The sequence below is a fragment of the Chiloscyllium plagiosum genome, unplaced genomic scaffold (assembly GCF_037043375.1).
Source record: "Chiloscyllium plagiosum isolate Xiang-an unplaced genomic scaffold, Cpla_swu_hap1 HiC_scaffold_44, whole genome shotgun sequence".
NCBI lineage: Eukaryota > Metazoa > Chordata > Chondrichthyes > Orectolobiformes > Hemiscylliidae > Chiloscyllium > Chiloscyllium plagiosum.
The window spans coordinates 10,292,876-10,307,682 of NW_028270182.1; the positions used below are offsets into that span (position 1 = coordinate 10,292,876).

The following is a 14,807-nucleotide window of genomic DNA, read 5'->3' on the forward strand; positions in this document are numbered from 1 at the left end:
GGGTGCTCTGGTTTCTTCCCACAGTCCAAAGATATGCAGGTTAGGTCAATTGGCCATGCTAAGTTACTCTTAGGGATGTGTAGGTTAGGTGCATTAGTCAGGGGCAAATAGGGGAATAGGTCTGGGAGGGTTACTCTTCGGAGGGTCGGCGTGGACCTGTTGGGCCGAAGGACCTGTTTCCACACTGTAGGAATTCTAATTCTAGCTCATTCCATACACACACCACCCTCTGCACGATAAGATTGCCTCTTTGATCCCTTTTAATTCTTTCCCCTCTCATCTTAAACCTATGCCCTCCAGTTTTGGATTCCCCTACCCTGGGGAAAAAAACCTAGAGTATTCATCCTATCCGTGCCCCTCATGATTTTATAAACTTCCATAAGGTCACCCCACCGCCTCCAATGTTCCAGAAGGATGAATTCTAGGAGAATGAATAGCCACTGGTGGCTGCTGAGTTTCCTTAGCACTTCTGCAATTCTTTTAATTTCAGATCTTCAGCATTCACAGTGTTGTGCTTTTATTTGGCTCGTTCTTTGAGGAGGTGACAAGACAGGTCGACGAAGGTCGAGCAGTGGATGAGGTGTATATGGATTTCAGCAAGGCACTTGATAAGGTTCCCTATGGTAGGCTTATTCATAAAGTCAGGAAGTATGATATACAGAGAGATTTGGCTGTCTGGATTCAGAATTAGTTGGCTGACAGAAGGCAGAGAATGGTTGTAAATGGAAAGTATTCTGCCTGGAGGTCAGTGTTGAGTGGGGTCCTGCAGGGCTCTGTTCTTGGGCCTCTGCTCTTTGTAGTTTTTATAATGACTTGGCTGATGAGGTCAAAGGGTGAGTTAGATGACGCAAAGGTTGGAGGTGCCGGGATAGTATCGAGGGCTACTGTAAGCTACAGCGCGACACAGACAGGTTGCAGAGCTGGACTGAGAAATGGCAGCTGGAATTCAACCTGGATAAATGCGAAGTGATGCATTTTTGAAGGTCGAACTTAAATGCTGAATATAGGATTGAAGGCAGGATTCTTGGCAGTGTGGAGGCACAGAGGAATCTTGGTGTGCAAGTACATAGATCCCTCAAAGTTGCCACCCAAGTGGATAGGGTTGTTAAGAAAGCATATGGTGTTTTGGCTTTCATTAACAGGGGGATCAAGTTTAAGAGCTGCAAGGTTTTGCTACAGCTCTACAAGTCCTTGGCGAGACCATACTTGGAATATTGTGTCCAGTTCTGGTAGCCCTACTATAGGAAAGATACAGAGGCTTTGGCGAGGGTACAAAGAAGGTTTACCAGGATGCTGCCTGGACTGGAGGGCTTGCCTTATAAAGAGAGGTTGAATAAGCTCAGACTTTTCTCTCTGGAGAGGAGGAGGAAGAGAGGTGACCTGATCGAGGCATACAAGATAATGAGAGGAACGGATAAAGTCAATAGCAGAGACTTTTCCCCAGTGCAGGATTGACTGGTACGAGGGGTCATAGTTTTAAGATATTAGGAGAAAGGTATAGAGGAGACGTCAGAGGAAGGTTCTTTATGCAGAGTTGTGAATGCATGGAATGCGTTGCCAGTGGTGGTGGAAGCAGAGTCATTAAGGACATTTAAGTGACTGCTGGACATGCACATGGATAGCAGTGAGTTGAGGGGTGCTTCGGTTAAGTTATTTTATTTTACATTAGGATTAACCCTCGGCACAACTTCGTGGGCCAAAGGGCCTGTTCTGTGCTGTACTTTTCTATGTTCTATGTTCTATTACCGATAGAGCTGTTGTTTCTCCCGTAGTTCATTCTTACGATGACACTGGAACACGGGTCCATCATCATAGATTCTTTTAGCTGAAACAGAACATGCATATGTTAATTACAAAAGGCAATAACCAAGGAAGACTGAGAACTTGGGAAGTTTAACTACTATACAAAGAGAATCATGGATTTTAGGAAGGTGTTATGACTTTAAATCTAATTCAGATGTTTAGACTGTTTATACACAGAATAATGGACACTCGGGAATGAGTTACAGACTAAAGCCAACTGAATGGTTCATTTCAGAAACTTTATTTAAAAATTCATGGGTATTGTCAGATAGGCCAGCATTTATTAACCATCCCTAAATGCCCAGAGGGCGGTTAGGAGTTAAGCACATTGGGTCTGGAGTCACATGTAGCCCAGACCAAGTAAGGACAGCAGATTTCCTTCCTTAAAAGGCATTGGTGAATCAGATGCTTTTTTTAAGGAACAACAGTGGTCCCCATAACGCTAGCTTTGTGCTTAAGATTTTGATTGAATTTAAATTTCCTCGTCCACCTTTGAGAGATTTGACCCTTTCGGTAGTGGAGGTTCTGAATTACTAGGCCAGTGACATGACCATTACAGCACCACCTCCCCGGCAATGGGAATGTAGAGTGGCAAACCGAATCTAATCATGGGTTTGGAATGGGTTACATACAAACTCCAATTTCGTGAGGCAGTCAAACAATGGAATTATACCAATTGAATGTGTTGGCAAATCGGTGCCACTACTCAGGGGAGCTGCACTTGTAGAGAAATGTGACAAATAAAGTTGCACACCTTTGGAATAAATTTCAGGCCCAGGAGCTTACTTTAGGTGGTGTAGAGAAAATGTCCTGTAACATGCCTGGAATGGAAGATTTGCCTTCAAAGGTGTTGCCCTTCTGATAAGGCTTTAAACCAAAGTTATGTCACATGGGTGTGATAGGTCCCATGGTGCTACATCTATGAAGAGCAGGGGAGTTCTCTTTGGCATCCTGTCAATATCTATTATTCCACCAGAATCAACAAAAGAATGATTGTCTGGTCATTCTCTCCCTGAGGAACATGCTGTGTGTAAATTGTTTTGGGAAGGGCTCTATGAGGATGCATGTTACTTCCATGCTTTGCTTCTCCTCAACAATCCCTGGATTTTCCGACTTACCTGTTCCTTCCCGGAGGCTTATGGTACAGTTGGCCAGCCACTTGTAGCAGGGGAAATGGAAGGTGTTTCCCTCGGGGGTCTCCACCGTCACACAGCAGCAGAACCAGTAATCTTGGAAGTAGAATGGAGTTACTTGCAGCTCCACAAAATTAATGCTCCCAAGGTCCCAGTCACTTGCAATTTCATAGTGATCCACCTGGAAAGTGAGGGTGAGGAAGCGAACAGCATGTCAAGAAGCTCCAGTCACAAATTGGATTCTGATTGTCGGGTTGGTATTCCGTCGTGAGGTTGGTTCTGATTATACGGAAGAAATTGGGATGCTGGGACCAGCTGTCTGTTTCTCTTCACTCACAAGGAGTGCTGGAAAGATATTTACCTCTTTCATGCAGACAGTCCGGAAAGAACAGGTAGGTAGTGCAGGAGTCTCCTGGGGTCCCACACACTAACCACTATTCCATTTTGGAAGCTGATGAGGGCGCTGGTAACTCGGAATAATGCAGTCAGAGCCAAGCTTCTGGGAGCACAAACGGCTTGACTGCACAGGGTGGGAGGAAGGAGAAAGGAAGGGCAATTGTGATAGGGGATTCTTTAGTTAAGAGTAATAACCAGGTAATTATACAAGGGGATTTCAACTTTCCCCAACATAAATTGGGATTGTCATAATGTAGAGGGTTTAGAGGGGGCATATTTCTTGAAATGTATCCAGAGAGTTTTTTGCATCAACACATAGAAGGCCCAACAAGGGACAGCGCAGTGCTGGATCTGGTTCTGGGGAAAGAAGCCAGAAAAATGTTTGGTGTGGCAGCAGGAGAACATTTAAGTGATAGCGACCACAACATGGCAAGGTTCAAATTTGTTCTGAAAAAAAGGAGGTCTGCAAAAGATGGCTTTAGATTGGGGGAGGGTAGGTTTCATTGAATTAAAGCAGGATCTGACCACGGAAGACTGGGAACAGCTCCTTGCAGATAAGTCTACAGTGGAGCTATGGTGGGAGGAGAGGAGGCATTCAAAAAGGAGGTGGGGTGTATACAGGTCCTTTAAAGGGAAATGCATGAGCAGTAAGTTCTAGGACAATTCAGGACTGGACAAAGAAAAGTAGGGCTCGTAGCAAGTCCAAAGGGAACAATTCAGCTGTGGCCCTAGAGGAATGCAGGAAGTGCAGGAGGGAATTTAAGAAAGCAATTAGAAGAGCAAGAAGGGGGCATGATAAAAGACTTACTAACGGGATTAGGGAGAAAAGAAAATGTTTTATAAATACATTAAAGGAAAGAAGTTAACCAAGGAAAGAGTAGGACCCATTAGGGACCAAGTGGGCAACCTGTGTGAAACCACTGTATATTAGAAGGGGGTTGAATGAATACTTCTCTTTGGTCCTCACTCTAGAAGAGGAGAACGTAGGTATGGAATTCAGAAAAAGGAACTGTGAGGAACATACACAGTTTAACTTAGGATGTGGAGATGTATTGGAGGCACTGTCGGCCTTAAAATCATCCTGACCTGGATGAATTGTTTCACAGACTGCTGTGGAAGGTGAGGCAGGATATTGGAGGGGTTCTGACACAAATTTTTTAATTCCTCTCTGGCCGCAAGGAAGGTGCCAGAGGACTGAAAAACAGCTAATGTTGTTCCACTTTTTAAGAGAGGTAGTAAAGATGAACCAGGAAATTACATGATGTGGAGGTGCTGGTGTTGGACTGGGGTGGACAAAGTTAAAAATCATACAACACTAGGTTATAGTCCAACAGGTTTATTTGGAAGCACTAGCTTTCGGACCACTGTTCCTTCTTATTTAGGGAAGGATGTAAATATATTGAAGACAGTTCAGAAGGGATCTACTAGATTGATACATGGGATGAATTAGTTCCATCCAACTCATTCATGCTGACCAGGTTTCCTAAACTAAACTAGTCTCATTTGCCTGAGTTTGGCCCATATCCCTCTAAATTCTTCTTATCTATGTACCTGTCCAATTGTCATTTAAATATAGCAGTTGTACTCATCTCTACCACTTCCTCTGGAAGCTTGTTCCATTTAGGCCCCTCACACATTTTTAAATCTTTCACCTCTCACATTAAACCTGTGCTCTCTAGTTTTGAACTCCCCTACCCTTCAAAAAAGACCTTGGCGATTTACCTTAAAAATGCCCCTCATGATTTTATAAACCTGGATGTGGTCACTCGTCAGCCTCCAACCTCTAGTGAGAAAAGTCCTGGCCTATCCAGCCTCTCCTTATAACTCAAAACTTCCAGTTTCTGTCACACCCTTGTTAACCTTTTTTGCAGTCATTCCAGTTTGATAACACCCTTCCTGTAGGGGGTGACCAGAATTATGTGCAGTGCTCCAAATAAAAACCTCACCAATGTCTTGTGCAGTGGTAATCTGACATCTCAACCCCTGTTCTCGGTGCTCTGAACGATGAAGTCAAATGTGCCAAACACCTTCTTCACCACTCTATCAACCTGTGACACCACTTTCGCGGAATGACGTAATTGCACCCCTAAGCCTCTCTGTTCTCATGTTATGAGGACAGGCTGAGAGTATAGAAGAGTGAGGGTTGACTTGATTGAAGGGTATAAGATACTAAACGGTCTTGTTAATGTGGATGAGGAAACATATTTCTTCGTGTAGGTCAGTTGAGCACATCCATGTCAATGCTAGTTTCCCAAACTAAACTAGTCCCATTTGCCTGAATTTAATCCATAGCCTTCTAAACATTCCCTCTTCATGTACCTGTCAAATGTCTTTTAAATGTTGGAATTGTACCCACCTCTATCACCTCCTCTGGCAGATCATTCCACATAGGAACTACCCTCTCTGAAAAAAATTGCCCTTCGGGTCCCTTTTAAATCTTTCTCCTCTCACCTTAGAATTTCATTGCATCTAAGGACTATTGTGACACACATGCAAATCTTTCAATTCAAAATTATTTCTCCAATCGAAGCACCGAATGATATTGATCGCAACAAGCTGCTGATTTCTGCTGGAATATATACTCACAGTTTCCTGCTTCAAGTCATTGTGCAGCCATCTGTTCACACTAGCCTTGTGACTCTTCTCCCTCTCTCCGATCAGGGTGCAGAAGACATAACTCTCGGTTCCTGCATACAAGCCTGTCCCAGTCTCAATCATGACTTTGTAAGTGATCATATTCTAGCACTGGCAGAACTTCCAACCTCTGACGGTGTGGCAAGGAAAGCAGATGCAGTGTTTATATATGAAACAGAAAAGGAAACCAGGGATTTTTCTGGGGAAACAGCTGACATGCCATCTCACAGGAAATTCTGTTCTAACTGTTTCGACATCAGGCAGGGAGGAGGGACAGAGTAGAGGTGGTTCACGTTGTGCGTTCGATATTGGAGTGCCCCTCAAATGTGGGTAGGACCCTGCCCCTTCCTTTATCATTGTCTTCTCCACATTTGCTTTCTGAATCTCGCCCTCCTATCCCACCATCACTGTTTTGAGAATCGATCTTTTTCCCCTAGTCTGCCTGTTCAAGGATATCATGCACAGGTCTTGCACCTGGACCTCCTGGCTCAGAGTCATGGGCACTACCACCAGGACCCTGTCTCTGAGCCATAATAATCACATATCAATACAAAGGTCCCACCTTCTCAATCTTGCCCTTGGCATGGTGACCCTCAGGCTAAACCACCACCATTGGAACTCTCAGAAGTAAGGACCCTACCACTGCATCACACTTGCCCCTGCGAATAATCAGTTGAGGGTCCGATAATCCAAGGTTGCAAATATAAGGAAATTGGCCCAACAGCCAGGAACAACGTGAGACAAATCTCCTCTTCAGTAAGTGATCAGGATTTGGAGTGATAGGGCAGAATCTTCACAAGCCTTGAATGATACGATGTTGGGAAAATAGTTGGGAAAATTGGATGAGTATCCAACAATGAGCTTCTCATTGTTAAGAGTATGAAGTTCTGATTTCCAATCAGATTCTTGCTAGTGAGTGGCGAGAGACCTATTTGCACTAATTGTCTTGCATTACCATCCTCAATATTGATCAATCTCACTTCATTGATTTGCAGTTGCCCATTCAACCGCCCACCACCAGGAAACTAGAGGTTGAGAACTCCTTGTGAAAGCCAGGAATGGTCACTGGGCAACTGCCTGCTCCTACAGTCCTCCAGCTTGGATACCCACTAGCAACATCTCAGGACACACTCCACAGGCAGTGACCATGTATACCCCATGTGCATGGAGTCTGGCATCAGGCAGCTACCAGTCTAAATGCATCCTGATTGGCACCTCTCTGATTCATGTACGGTGCCGCACTTTGGACCAGCTCTTCTCAATGCAGGCAGGGAGTGGCACCCAGCTCCTGGACCAGGCTGCAGCTCAGGGTTCCTCTTGGCACTCACTCCTTACCTAGATTATGCATTACCTAGATTCTCTTACAATCTCCTCCTTGCCTATCCTTGCTCTGGTGTCACCCAGCCTGAGCTAAAAGACTAACGGTGTTTCTGTTGTGCCTGGCACTTTAGCATAGACACAACAACAGGCAATGTATCAGTCAAGAGGGTGGACATGTTGCTATAGGATTTCAGGCTATATTCATCTCACACCAGCCCCATCATAGAATCCCCACAATGTTGAAGCAGGCAATTCCACCCATCGAGTCCATACCAACCCTCCAAACAGGGTCTCTCCCAGATTCATCCCTCCGCCCTATAACCCTACATTTCCAATGATTAATCCTCCGAGCCTGAACATCCTGGACACAATGGGCAATTTAGCGTGGCCAATCCAGCTAACCCACACATCTTCGGACTGTGGAAGGAAACCCACACGGACACAAGGAGAGCGTGCAAACTCCACACAGAGACAATCCCCGAGGATGGAATTAAACCTGGGTCTCTTGCACACTGAGGCAACAGTGCTAACCACTGAGACACTGCGCCACTCCCAACCAGTCGATGGTGGCCCAGAGGGAGAGAGCAGTAATGTTTGGAAATGAAGGGACTGATCCTCCATTTTGAAGTGTACAAAATTAGGTTGGTGCCTTCACCAATTTTATGGGGTTTTCCATTGGGGGATACCCTCACCAACCTCACCTCACACCCCTTTCATCTCATTCGCCACCATATCCTTCAATTCCTTCCCGCACTTGCATCTACGTGGCAAACAAACTGCACATGCTTTTAGAAAATGGTCATGTCTCAAAATCTGAGGGGAGTGGCCACAGAGTCATACAGCACAGAATCAGAGCCTTAGGCCCAACTAATCCATGTTGACTAGATTTCCCAATCTAAACTGGTCCCATTTGCCAGCATTGTGCCCATATCCCTCTCAACTTTTCCTATTCACATACTTGACCAAGTGTATTTTAGACGTTGCAGCTGTAACCACATTTACCAGTTCCTCTGGCAGCTTATTTCACACACCCACCGCCTTCTGTGTTAAAAAGTTGCCCCTTAGGTCCATTTTAAATCTTTCCCCTCTCACCTTAAACCTATGCCCTCTAGATTTGGACTCCCCCACCCTGGGAAAAAGATCTTGGCCATTCACTCTATCCATGCCCCTCATGATTTTATAAACTTCTATAAGGTAACCCTTCAACCTCCAACACTCCAGGGAAAATAGCCTGAGGTAGCCTCTCTCTGTTGCGCAAACCCTCCAACCCCAGAAACATTTTTTTCTGCACCTTTTCAAGTTTAACAACATCCTTCATGTCGCAAGTATTCCAAACGTGGTCTGACCAAAGTCCTGTACAGCCACAACATGACCTCCCAACTCCTGTACTCAATGCACTGACCAATAAGGGCAAGCAAACTAAATGCCTTCTTCACCACCTTGTCTACCGGTGGCTCCACCAAGGAACCATGAACCTGCACCCCAAGGTCTCTTTGTTCAGCAACACTCCCGAGGACCTTACCATTGAGTGTATAAGACCTGTCCTGATTTGGTGGCGATTGGAAATACCATGCTGGGATGCAGGGGATATTACAGTTGTCAAGGGTGGGCAACAAAATATAAGGTGGGGTGGATGGTAGAGCATTGAAGGAAAAGGGGTAATATGGAGTTGGGAAGTCACTGACAGTTTGAACTACTAACCTGATATGTTTACTCAATACAGGTAAAGTAGGGAGGTGAAGGTTTATATAGATCAGATGGGGGAGCAGGAGGGGCCTTCACCTTAAATTAAAGCACCCTCACGATTGACCCTCTATCAGGTCTCCTCTCAGCTTTCTCTGCTTTAAAGAAAACAACTCGAGCTTATCCAGTCTCTCATCACAGCAAAATCGCACCATTTCTGAAGAGGGAACATGTACATTTGCAGAGCATCCAGAGGAAACCCACACAGAAATGGGGAGAATATGCAGACTCCACACAGACTGTCACCAGAGGCAGGGTCCCTGGTGCTGTGAGGCAGCAATGCTAACCACAGATGGGAAATGCAGTGATGGGCTTGGATAAGATGCTCTTTGGACGGTCGGTGTAAATTCAATGGTCTGAATGTCCTGTCTAAGATTCTATGATTCTAACTGGTACAGTGGTCATTGTCAGAAATTGTGCAAAAATACACTAAGATCAGCCTTTGATAACTTGTGATCATCTGGTCTTTGTCCAGGGACTGTCGTTTCTTGGAAAGTCTCTTCTATGTCGACTTTCTGTTCCCATTTCTTACTTTTTCTTGCAGAAAAATGACTGTGAAGCAGAGCAGTGCCACGAGACCGTTGGGTTACAATGTTCTCACTTTCCCCTTCAGGTTTTTACACAGTTATTCAGCACCTTCCATCACAATCCTTTACATGCTGATTCCATTCAATCTGTTTTGTTTACTGCCTCTCCTCTCCCTTGGCCAATTCACATACATTTCAGAGCCTCTCAATCTGGGAGAGTGGTCGTTTACTATACAATCTGTGCTCATGCCACCCATACGTGCTGGAGTCTAACGGTATACAAGAGGTGGAGGTTCTGGCATGTTAAGAATACATTCCCAGTAGCAGTAACTGGCAGTGAGCAGTTAGTTCAGTTGGCTGGATGGCTGATTTATAGCACAGAATGAAACAAGCAGCACAGATTCGATTCCTATCCCAGCCAAGGTCAACTGTGAGTATGTGGAAGAGAGAGAAAACAAGAGTTAACGTCTCGAATCTGAGATGACACCATGTCAGAGCTCAATAAATAATGTTTCTTGCTGCTTTGCTGTGACATGGAAGTTTCTGGGTCTCCACAGGACCTGCCATGGTCCCTGGGCATTTTCTCATAGCGGGTGCAGTGCTGAATGTTTGACATCCCAATGGCCGTCCTGTCTAATTCTCTCACAATCCAAGAAAGGGAAGGATTGATGGCAGCTCTGTCATCTCTGGTGTGGGCAGGAGAAATAGTCACGAGATGTACAGCATAGAAACAGATGCTTTGGTCCACCTCGTCCATGCCAACCAGATATCCTAAATTAATCTAGTTCCATTTGCCAGCACTTGACCCAAATCCCTCTAAACCCTTCTTATTCATATACCCATCCAGATGCCTTTTAAATGTTGTAATTGTACCAGCCTCCACCACTTTCTCTGACAGCCCATTCCACACACACACCACTCTCTCAGTGAAAAAGTTGTTTTTAAGGTCCCTTTTAAATCTTTTCTCTCTCACCTTAACCCTGTGCCTTCTAATTTTGGTCTCTCCTACCCTATGAAAAAGACCTTGGCTATGCACCTTGTCTTGACCCTCATGATTGTATAATGTCACCCCTCAGCTTCCAATCTTCCAGGGAAAATAAAGCCCGCCAATTCAGCCTCTATCTCTGACTCTAACCCTGCATATCCGGCAACATCCTTGTAAATGTTTTCTGCACCCTCTCAAGTTTAACAACGTATGCATAGAACAACAGAGCACATAGCAATGTAAGAGCTGGGAACAGGAGAAGGCCATTCAGCCTGATCCACCATTTGATAAGGCCGTGGCTGATCTGATTACAGCCCCACAATTATTACAATCATGGTGATCTCATTCCAGCCTCAACTCCACTTTCCTGCTCGCTCCTCTTAACCCATTACTAACTGTTTATCTTCTCCTTAAATTTACTCCATGTCCCAGCAGCCACCACACTCTGGGGGAGTGAATTCCACAGGTTCACGACTCTTTGAGAGAAGTAATTCCTCCTAATCTCTGTTTTAAATCTGCTGCCCGTTATCTGGTTGGCCAGATAGTGTAAGCGTGCACTTTGTTATTGGATGTTCATTAGAGTAATGTTTCTTCCCTGGGAAGTGTCATTCCTACATCATTTGTTACTGCTGTGTTAGCTGTTGTTTTTCCATTTCCATTAATGGAAATATACAGTAGACCCCTGTATCAGTGGCTGACTTGTGTCTGTGCGGGTGGTGAATTCACATCTTGCTCAGTCACCTGGCCTTGAGGTACAACCTCTCCAGTTATGCATATGTTCCTGTGGCCATGATTTATATCTGGTCTTTCACTTTCACTGCATATGATTGCCATGGTGTGGAGATGCTGGTGTTGGACTGGGGAGGACAAAGTCACAAATCACACGACATCAGGTATAGCCCAACAGATTTATCTGAAATCACAAGCTTTCGGAGCAATACTCCTTCGCCTCTTTGGAGAGAGAGCACAGAAGGTTCACCACCATGTTGCCTGGTCTCGAGGGCATTGGCTGTGAGGAAAGGTTAAAAAGACTGGAATGGTTTTCACTGGAAAGCTGGCAACCCAATTTCCTGCATTCGTTCCAGATCCTTAAATGTTATGATATTTGAAGTACTGATCCAAATTTTTTTATAAGGTTTTAAGGTTTCCAGTCTCCACTACTTTTGTGGGCATTGCATTCCAGATTCCCACCATCTGCTGAGTGAAAAGGATTTTTCCCAAATCCCCTCTGAATCCCCTGCCCCTTATCCTAAAGTTATGCCCCTCGTGATTGACCCATCAACTTAAAGGGAACAGCTGCTTTCTGTTCACCCTGTCCATACCATTCAATCGTATACACCTCAATCCTGTCCCTCCCTCAGTCTTCACTGCTCTGAAGAAGACAATCCAAGCCTATCTAGTCTCTCCTTATAGCTCAATTTCTCAATTCCAGGCAACATCCTGGTGAACCTCTTCTGTACCCCCTCTCGCGCTCTCACATTCTTCCTATAGGGAGGTGATCGGGACTGCACACGGTACTTCAGTTGCAGTCTGACCAACACTCTGTACAACTCTGACATTACCTCCTTGCTGTTGTATCCTATGCCGCAACTGATGAAACTAAGTGTCCCATATGCCTTCTTAACTATCCTATTACCGTACTCTGCTGAATATGGATGTTACTGGCTTGGCAAGTATTTGCCCCCATTTCCCAGATGCTCATATGTTTAAAACCACAAACAAGATTTTCTTTTGCAATCTTTTGAATAAGTGTCTAACACCGATCAAAGTAGGGCAGAAAATTCCGTGGTACCTCTACATAATGGATAAAGACCGGCAACAATACAGAAACAACTTCACAAAATTCTTAAGTGGTAGGAGTTTCCAACACAACAGAATTTGAAAGAAGAAAAGGCAACAGAATCAAAGTCAAGAGCGTGGGACAAATATAAAGATTGGGATGCAGTTGTTGAGATTGAATTGTTATGTTCACTGGCATGACCAACATTCGTCACTGTAAGAGAAAATAACTATATATTTTTAAATTGGCCTTTCATCAGACCAAAGTATAAGTTCTGGCTAATTTATTGGTAGCATGGTTATCTTAAAGTTACAAGATTCTGCATTCACTTTGTACTACAAAACTGAAGCAGAAAAACCAAGGCTGGAACTACAGTACAGCATTGAGGGAGAGCTGTGTTGTTAGTGCTGCTGCCTCCCAGATGAAATGATAAACAGAGGCCCCCATTCCTGCATGGATGGATGTGAAACCTCCTCTGGCATTATTTTGGAGATCAGCAAGCAGGATCTCCTTAATGCCCTGGTCAGTGTGTTCATCCTTCAATCAACATCACAACACCAACCTCGACCTTTACTGCCCCAGATTGCCTGAGCATTTTTGGATTTGCCACAATGTTAGTATTTCATGCTGATGGAAGGAAACCCACACCCAGGCTTTTATTGAGCATGCAATTTTGTCTGTAATTCCAGTGCTATTGCATAGTTGAAAATGTGTTGCTGGAAAAGCGCAGCAGGTCAGGCAGCATCCAAGGAACAGGAGAATCGACGTTTCGGCAGTGTAAACTTCATTAGATGTTAAGCATTTAGAACGTAGAACATAGAACATAGAACAACACAGCACAGAACAGGCCATTCGGCCCACGATGTTGTGCCGAACATTTGTCCTAGCTTAAGCACCTATCCATGTATCTATCCAATTGCCGCTTAACATGTAGTGTAAATGCATGTATTTATCTTTGAAATAATTTCTCCAATGTACTGGCACAACCTAATGTAATGTCAATTACAATAGGCTGCTAAAGTCAGAGTCATACAGTATGGAAACAGAGCCTTCAACCCAACTTGTCCACGCCAACCAGGTTTCCTAACTGGAACTAGCCTCAACAGCCTGCATTTAGCCCATATAACTCAAATTTATGTTCCAGTCCAAATGTCTTTTAAATGTTGTCATTGTACCCATCTCAACCACTTCCTTTGGCAGCTTGTTCCCCTGTTTGTAAGAAAAAGTTGCTCCTTAGATCCCTTGTGAATTATACCCCCCTCACCTTAAACCTATGCCCTCTGGTTTTGGACTCCAACCCTGGGAAAAAGATCTTGTTATTCACCTTATCTATGCCCTCATGATTTTATAAAGCTCTACAATGTCACTCCACAGCCTTCTTCACTCCATGGAGAAAAGTCCCAGCCTCTTCAGCTTCTCGTGATAACTGAAACTGCTCCCTGTCCCCCCTCCAGTTACATCCTTGTAAATCTTTTTTGCACCCTTTCCAATTTAATAACATCCTGCCTACAGTACAATGCTGCTGTCTCTAAGATTCTCAAACCCCTTGTCGAATGTATACTCACAGATCCTTGCTTCAGATCACAATGCAGCCATCTGTTGACGCTGGCCTTGTGGCTCACTCCCTTCTCTCCAATCAAGGTGCAGTAAACATAACTCTGGGTTCCTGCACCCCCAATTGTCCCAGTCTCAATGGTCACTTTGTAGGCATTCATTTTAGCAGTGGGAGAAATTCAGATCTTTGATTGTGGCAAAACTGACTGACAAGGAAGCGGATGCAATGTTTATACATGAAGAAAAAAAGTGATTTTTCTGGGAAACCAGCTGACTTATAATCTGATAGAAAATTCCATTTATGATACAGGTCTTGACAGGCCTGCGATTTTTACCTTAGATTCAATCTTTCACATTTAGAGATTAGAGGAAACTTTGGTTCAAATTCCATACCCTTATTAAAAAGAGATAATACTAAGAAAATAATTAATAGTGACTAAGTCAAAGTGGCAAGGAAATCTATACAGCTCTATGCCCAGTGCAAATGCCGATGCTCTGAGCACCAAACATCGGTGCTAAATGTATATGCACTAACAGGGCAAGTGAACAGTGCTGACATGCAGCCCAGTCTGAACTGTGAGCAGGGTGCCTGAACACAAAGTGTTCCCACTGCAGATTTTCAATGCTAATTCCAGTGAGCCCTACAGTACAGACCTGTGCTTCCAGAGTAGTGCCAGCATGGTTATGAGGTGTTGCTGTCTACTGTATGCCAATGTCAATGGAAGGCAGATCCACATGGCTATGCTCATAGATTGTGACCAGAGTTACAATTTGGCTGTAGACATCACAGATCTTTTTCCCCCCACAGCAAGCTGAGAACTGAATCTGCCAGGTACCTGCTCTGATTTCCATATTGAGTTTTCCAGATGTCTAGCATGTTTTGTGTATTGAGTAAGGTAGGAGCCTAATGAGGCAAGTTTCTTTTATTCTGT

At 44.4% G+C, this 14,807-nt stretch overlaps 1 protein-coding gene across 1 annotated transcript in view; it reads right to left on the reverse strand.

The window, feature by feature from the left end:
• Positions 1 to 14,076, reverse strand: part of LOC148136905 (polyunsaturated fatty acid 5-lipoxygenase-like) — a 33,274-nt gene extending 19,198 nt beyond the window's left edge. The window contains exons 1-3 of the mRNA XM_087982852.1: positions 13,887 to 14,076; positions 2,922 to 3,117; positions 1,747 to 1,825 (exon numbers count right to left, since the gene is read on the reverse strand). Of these exons, the coding sequence (XP_087838978.1) occupies positions 1,747 to 1,825; positions 2,922 to 3,117; positions 13,887 to 14,036 (425 nt within the window). The 5' untranslated portion in view covers positions 14,037 to 14,076. The remainder of the gene's footprint in view (positions 1 to 1,746; positions 1,826 to 2,921; positions 3,118 to 13,886) is intronic.
• Between the last annotated feature and the right edge of the window lie 731 nt (positions 14,077 to 14,807).